General features: G+C 33.5%; 1 protein-coding gene across 1 annotated transcript; it reads right to left on the bottom strand.

Annotated features, from left to right (window-relative positions):
• Window positions 1–3,470: 3,470 nt before the first annotated feature.
• Window positions 3,471–4,337, bottom strand: LOC126735668 (uncharacterized). Its single transcript, XM_050439736.1, has one exon. It carries the CDS (start codon window positions 4,335–4,337, stop codon window positions 3,471–3,473), a length of 867 nt encoding a protein of 288 aa, XP_050295693.1.
• Window positions 4,338–8,217: the final 3,880 nt, after the last annotated feature.

The following is an 8,217-nucleotide window of genomic DNA, read 5'->3' as shown; positions in this document are numbered from 1 at the left end:
TGACGGAGCGGCATAAATCAGGCAGAGCGACGTAAGAGGAAAATTGGAATTTCGTAGCCCCGTTGGGAAAATTTTGTTAGTTTTCCATGTTTTAGTATCCGAGCAGTATCATTTTGCTGTGGCATTGCGAAATTTCTATTTTGATAGAGTGAGGCTCCGTGTAGTTTGCACCAAGAGGCAGGGTCAGATTGTGTCGAAGAGAGAGAGTGACAAGCTCACTGCTAGTGTCACCTGTCACTGTCTGTCAGTTCCTTGTCCAGCCTGTAGCCATCCCGTTATCAGAAAGAACAGTCGACATTTTGTGGTTTTAAGGAAAATTTAAGTTCATCTTGCCGGGAATTCTCTCGGGACTCTAGGCCTCGCTCACCACCTTAGGGATGTAGCAACATGTTGAGGTCTCTCTCCTTTTTCTCATTCTCTCCTCTATTCTCTGGTTTCTTCTGGTCATCCCAACACTGTTGTCAACCGGCTGAAGTGAGCCTTAACACAGTCTGGACTGAGCATTGTACTGTGGCTCTGCGATTTTGGATTGGAACTTGCCTGAAATCGACTTGTCCATGTGGTCGTTACCCTGGTTGTAGCTGACTGGTTCCAGAGCTGTAGAGTTAAGCTACCTTAGCTAAAATACACAAGAGATTAGAGGACACGCAAGTTTTTGCACATTTTATTTTATTTTTCTCTTATTGAACGGTTTGATTTAGGGTTGAGGGTTGATTTATTAATTTGAATTTTATGGGTTTATTTTCTTTTATGTAAAACAAAAACGTTAAAGGGTTCTTGCTAAGTCTATTAACATTAACCTGAGGGTTTTCATTTGAGTCGAGCATCAACATAATTGATTTTGACATTGAGGCTGGATCACCTTGTAAGGGATCGGCTATTTGCTACAAATAACATATTTAGTCATAGTGTTGGTTGTTGGTTAATAGGTTTTATTGCACCAACATACCATTAATAGGCTTTCAAATTCGAACCTTACTATTTAAAAGTTTTATTTAGATTAATATGACTTGACTAGAGATTATAAAAGGTATTTTAGGGCCAGTGGGGTATTGTGAATTAGGCTCCAAACATATACTTCTTGTAAACAACACGTGATCACGTTTTGGATTTTCCCCTTGAACAGTAGTTCAGTGCGGATTTGTTTTTTTTTTTTACTAATTCCTCGCCTTAAGCATACCTCAAGTAACTCTTAATTCTTTTATCAATTTTTTTATTTATTTAAAATTACTACAGTATTACATTTTGAATAATTATCTAAATTTAAATATCTCAGTGGAATTCAATTTTTTTTATATAAATGGAAGTGACTATGTAAATTCTTGGGTCATTATATCAATCTGGTGGACTTATGGATTGTTATTTGAGTTTTCCCAAATTATTTTCAGCTTTTAGGATCTAGGTACAAGCATAAATATAGGTTATATAAAATATAACCTATTTAAAATATCATTTTCTTGATTAAGGGGGGCTTATATTACCATAATAATATATCAGGGTTTAGTGCAAAATATTTAAATCAAGTGGCGCTCTTATTAAAATTTCTCCCACTACCTTCTCCACTGTCTAAAAGCTGGCGGCCACCAAATCTCTGAATCTTTTAAAACAAAATTTGCTTGTCTGGACTTTTTTTGTGGTTGGATAGTAGGTATGACTCACACAGGTTGGAAATAAATTGATTTGAACCGAGTTACACACTACAAGTTCCTGTGTTAACTCCAAGTGGATCGCTTTTGTAGCGGTGCAAAGAAAAACACAAATATAGGATTTAAACACCTTTGCTCCTCTCATCCGGAAAATAACTACTGGAAAAGGACCACAGAAATCGACAGCAACATGTGAAAATGGTTTAACCCTTGATATTCTATAACTCGGTAAATCAGCCATTAGAGGGGGTGAATAGGGTTTAGGTTTAACCCTGAAACAACTTAAACAACTAGAAAGAACCTTTGTAATGACCCTTCTGGCTGACAGTATCCAGTATTTTTGTAAGAGTAAGTTATGTAAACATTTTTGCCCAGGATGTAAGTACTGCCTATAAGCAGATTCAATAATTAGTGTAGTTAAACGGTGTGAACTAGGCAGTAGTAATGGATATTTTGCGGAAAAAGGTAAATATTCTGCTTTTCGCAAACGACCACCTACCCTAACTAGACCTTACGAGTCCAGAAAAACAGAAAGTTTTCGAAAAGGCTTGGGTAGCAATTCATTTTTATTGAGTTTTAAAATAAGATCGGAAAATGTGGATTGTTGTGTGTTTTAATAAACACAGCAAGCTATTTTCCAACTCCTTTAAGGTAATCGGGTTTTTAAACTTATTCTGAGGTGTTTTTAGTGAATTTATAAACCTAAAACAAAAACATAAAATTCGTTGAATTTTTATGATTGATGAAAACTTTTGTAAAAGGAGATCCAAAAATTCTATTGAATCTAAAAATAATTGAGATATTAGTTTGTAAAACTAACCCTTTTTTTCCATAGAAACAATCTCAGAAACATGCTCGTCGTTAGTATCAGTAAATTTTAGCCATTCCTTTTTAGGTAAGGAAAGAAATTCTGGCCCATGCCACCACATACTATGTGAAAGTAATTGAGAGGGTGTTAATCCTCTAGAAGCACAATCTGCAGCATTTAAAGAGAAAGGAATATACCTCCATGTATCCGGAGGCGTAATTTCTTGTGTGTGACTTACACGATTCTCTACGAGGGTCTTCCAACGGCTTGGAAGACCCTCCTTTTGGACTTAGCCAAGCAAATACAACTTGCGAATCGGTCCAACAAGTTATTTGGTCAAAAAGGTTTCTACTAGAATACGTCTCCTTTATAAAGAAAATTAAATCCGCTAAAAGTTTAGCTGCAGAAAGCTCTAGCTTCGGAAGCGTAAGAGATTTTAAAGGTGCTACTTTTCCCTTTGCGTAAATTAGAAAAACTTTTATAGAATTAGCCATTTCAACTCTAAAATATACAACAGCTGCATAGCCAATTGTGGATGCTCACAAAAGCCTTGGATTTCACATTTTTTAGAACTATCGACCCAAACTCGCCGTAGAAGAGTAAACTCTAAAGATTTGTGAGCTCAGATTTTAATTGTTGCCATGAAAGAAAATATTTTCCGGAAGAGGTTCATCTTAATCCTTTTTGGATACCCAAATGCCTTGCATTATATATTTTGCCCGTAACAAAATAGGACATAGGAATCCCAAAGGGTCAAAAATGCGCCCTATATCAGACAAAATGCCCCTTTTAGTTAAGGCACTGTTAGTAATTTGACAGTTATACGAAAAAACATCTGACTGTGGATACCATACAAGTCCTAAGACTTTAAGAAATTGTGGTTCTTCCTTATCAAAGGAAAGAGGTATTTGACAATCAGACTTAGGAACATTTGAAAGTATTTCTGGACTATTACTAGCCCATTTCCGTAATTGAAACCCTCCTTGATTTAATAATTCAATAAGGTCCTTTTGCAGTTAAAGAGCAGCTTGGATAGAAGAGCTTGAACCCAGGACATCGTCAATGTAGATCTGATTTAAAAGCACTTGGCTAGCCTTTGGAAAATTAGCTTGTTCTATCAAAGCTAACTCTTGAATTGTACGCATAGCCAAATATGGACTACAACTAAGTCTAAAAGTAACTGTATTTAACGTATATTCTAGTAACGGTTCATCTGGAGATAATCTCCAAAGAATTTTCTGAAAATCTCGATCTGAAGGAGAAACTAAGATTTGTCGAAACATTTGTTTAATATCGGCAATAAACACAATAGGATCTAATCTGAAAGTTAAAAGTAAGGAAGTAATATCCTTTTGTAATTTGGGTCCAGGAAGTAAGGTATCGTTTAAACTTATACCTGTAGGCCCTTTGGCTGAACCATCCCAAACTACTCTAAGTTTCGTGCTTACACTCTCTGGTTTCAGCACACAGTGATAAGGCAAAAAACAAGTCGGTTTAGGAGAAAAACGACTGCTTGAAGGAGCCACAGACATGTGTCCCATATCACAATATTCTCTCATGAAATTCGAGTAAGCGGCGTAGAGGGTAGGAAATTTTATTAATCTTTTTTCCAATAGTAAAAACAGACGATACGCCTGAGGATATGTGTCTCCCAAATCAGGTTTTGAATTTCGAAATGGAAGAGAAACGACAAACCGACCGGTTGGATCTCTTGTAGTCGTTTTTTTGAAAAATAACTCACACTTTATATCGTCAGGTGAGGGAAAGGTTTTAAATAGAATTTGTTCATTCAATCGAATTTCCCAGAACTTCGGAATGCAAATGTCAACATTTATATCTGATGATGTTGAAGAAAGAAAAAATGAAGTGACGCGATAAGGCATACTATTGTAATTAATTTTGCCTAATAAGACCCAGCCAAAGACTGTTTCAATGGCCGTAGGTTCGCCGGCCTTACCAACAACACACCCTTTTAGAAGTATGTGAGTGAATAACTCTGCTCCTATTAAAAGATCCACTGGAGCCGAACGAAAATAATTTTTGTCAGCTAAAGATAATACTTCTAAATGTAGCCAATTACGCTCTTTTATAGTAAAAGATGAAATATTTCAGCATAAATTCGGTACAACTATAGCTTTGAATGAGAAAAGAGGGCTTGATGAATTTTGTAGTATAATTTCACAAGATGCAATGCCTTTTCCAGAAAGGTATGACATGCCGTTTAACCCACAAATAGTTGTAGTAAGCTGCCGCCTTTGTAAGCTTAATGACCGTAAACATTTTTCGCTAATAAAATTAGACTGGCTGCCAGAATCAATGAGAATACGTATTGGTTGAAAATCACCAAATCCATCACGGATATCGACTGTAGCCGTGGCGAGCAGTACCGCACTTTGGTCGGTGTATTAGCTCAAAAGCTACTACATTCTTGGGAACGGGAACTGCACGGTTGATTTTCTGTAGTCAGAGATCCGGTGTTAGAAATATTCACCGACGAATCTGGATTAACTTCCTTCGAAAATTTGAACATATGAATTAATGAATGGTGACGATTGTTACATGTACGGCATCTATAAGATGAAGGACAATTATTGGAATTGTGCGCATGATGTAAGCAATTAAGACATAACTTATTTTGTTTTACATAAGAAAATCTATCATTAGGCGACTTGGAAAGAAACTGAGCACATTTGGATAATCCGTGGTGCTCTTTATAGAGATAGCATTTAATTTTTGAATTTGCAATTTTAGAAGTATTTGTTTGCATTGATATTGTAGCCCCAGTTTTACTATTTGAATATTTTGTGAAAACTTTATCTTTACTATTAGCAAAAGACTTATTTTGTTAAAATTTAAATGTTGAACGGATTCTAAGGCTTTGCACTTATTTTCAAGAAATTGAAAAAGTTCTGTGTACTTTGGAATTTCTGAATTGCTTACCTGAATTTCAAAATTAGTGCGAGTCTCAATATCAAGTTTCTCAAGAAGAATGTGCAGAAGTAAAAAATCCCACTGATCAGTTTGAAATTGAAGAGATTTTAAAACTGCTAGGGACTCAGAAAAAGTGTTAAGAACTACTCGCAAATCTTTAGCGGAATCAGATTTTAGTGAAATAGAAAAAATAGCATTTAATGCATTAGACGCGATCAACCGTTTGTTTTGGTATCTATCCAAAAGTTTATTAAAGGCTGTGATGTAATTATCATTGTTAATTGCGATACCGCTTAGTAATTTTAAAGGCTCATCCTGTAAATGTGACAATAAATAACGGAACTTTTCAACATTAGAAAGATTGACATTTTCATGTATTAATTTCTCGTAAAGATCATGGAAAGTTGACCAAATTTTTTGGTTGCCGTTAAAGCTTGGAATGCTTATTGGTGAAAGTTTGGCAGTAGCTTCTACGTTAATTGAATGTTCCCCAGTATTATTAATAGAAGATTCCTTTACGCAGCTATTATAGTAAATTAAAAGACCCTCGTAATAAAAAATCGCAGTATCCTTTCGAACTTTATCTTGAACCTCAAATTCTGAATCATCTCTACTCATAATAATTTCGTTATGATACTCTTTTGAATATCGCCATACCATACTGAGGAAAAGTTTATAGATAAAATATTAAAAAAATAAAGAAAAAATAATTTTATAAATTACTGCAAGATAGAATTTTGACAAAAATAAATTTATTGGGCCCGGACTAAATTGTTTATTATTAAATAAAAAGAAGGTCAAACAAATGCTTGCTTATCTATGAATGTTTACTTACTTACTGGGTACCTGAAATTCCTGAGTAAACATAAATATACGTAGAAATATCTTGTATTGTTACACGGCGCGATACGGCCAAATATTAAATTGTAAATAGATTTGGAAAATAAAATAAGGAAAGGAAAGAAATAATATGGTGTTTCTTAAGGACGAGAACGACTTTTTACTCCGAATAGTATCCCGACCTATTGCAAAATTTTATGTATGAAAAGTAAGAAAAAACGAATTAAGATGGTGGCCTTTGAATTTTGAAATAAAAGGAATATGAAATTATAGTTATTTTAAATTAATTCAAATCAGGTTCGAACGGACCATTTTATGTCAACGCATAAATAGAAAATTGAAGAAGATTGTGGACTGTATTTGAAAATTGTAAGTAATTGCTAACGCAAGTAAGAAAATTGTAAAAAAAAAAGAATGTACCACACTACTCAAATGGGCACTTACCGAATAAGACAGTTGTGGTCTTCTTTACGGGGATTCCCTTAGCTGCAGTCCAGGCTCATCACAATGGACAATTAATTAAATTGTTTTAATGATTGACTTAGTACCGACGCCATAAATTTTACTTGTTTTCACCGTCGTTGCTCTCGTACAAGTACTTCGACCTTGCACATCGTGCCCAGATAATGGGAGAAAAATGTGGTACATATTCCGCGCGAAATAGAGTAAAATTTAAAATTAATGATGCATTAACAGTGTTAAAAAACCGTCATATGGTTAGAAAAATATTTTCGGTAAACAAAAACATATTTCTTTTCTCTCCCCGGGAGGTGTAATAGGTGTAGTAATAAATGTAAGATAGATCTAGGCCATATTTTAACATTAGTCTAAACAAATTGTATTTAATTATTTCCTAATATGTAGGACAGCTTTTGTTATAGGTTTACTTTAGGAATAGTTATTATAAATTATTATTTAATATATTTTAGATAGTTTATGTCTGAGTGTCGATGTTTGATCTTTGAATGTATACATCGTATGATTGAGAAAATTAGGTTCCAGTGTATTAGTGTGAACTAGTTTTGGGTAGAACTAAGAGAGTGTTACTATTAAAGGTCGATGTCGGACAGTTACTTACAAACGCTGTAATAGAATGTAGTAAAATGTTCCTCAACGTGGTTTCTGTTCATTCCTCCTATGCGTAGAACAGGTTACTAAAATATCCCTTGATCTGGATATTACATTTAAAAAAATTTTGATGTATTGTTTTTAAAAAAAATAGTCATATCTCACTCTATTACGGTTATCTATTCGAATATAATTTAAAATTAGTATTTAGGTTAAAAAAGATGAACCAAATGATCCCTTTTACGTTTTGGACATAAATAGGGTTAAGAAAATACAATAATTAAGACCTATAGCTATTATCCGATTTGATTTTAATTTAATTTTTGGAGTTCATTTAATATACTCTAAATGATATTTAATTTTTTTTTAATGTATTGTGTTTTAAAAAAATACTCATATCTCACTCTATTACCGTTATCTATTATTCGAATATAATTTAAAATTGGTATTTAGGTTATACCAGATGACCCAAATGATTCTTTTTACGTTTTGGACCTAACCAGGGTTAAGAAAAGAGAAAAATTAATCCCTATAGCATTATCCGATTTCACTCCAATTTAATTTTTGAAGTTCATTTGATGTACGGTAAATTATTTTTAAAATTTTTCTGATGTATTGTTTTTTAAAAAAATAGTCATATCTCACTCAATTACTGATATCTATTATTTGAATATAATTTAAATTTAATATTTCGCATATACAAAATAGCCAAATGATCTTTTTTATGGTTTGAACATAACCAGAATTAAGAAAATACCATAACTAATACCGTTAGCTACGGTTCCGATTCAATTTTTAGATATAATTTGTTTAACCCTAAATGACGTTTAACAATATTTTGATGTATTGTGTTTTAAAAAAAAATGTCATATCTCACTCTATTACGGTTATCTATTATTCAAATGTAATTTAAATTTGGTATTT

This window comes from Anthonomus grandis, chromosome 4, assembly GCF_022605725.1.
Source record: "Anthonomus grandis grandis chromosome 4, icAntGran1.3, whole genome shotgun sequence".
NCBI classification, from domain to species: domain Eukaryota; kingdom Metazoa; phylum Arthropoda; class Insecta; order Coleoptera; family Curculionidae; genus Anthonomus; species Anthonomus grandis.
The sequence above is the reverse complement of the archived record's forward strand: the minus strand, read 5'-3'. Positions and strand labels throughout refer to the sequence as shown.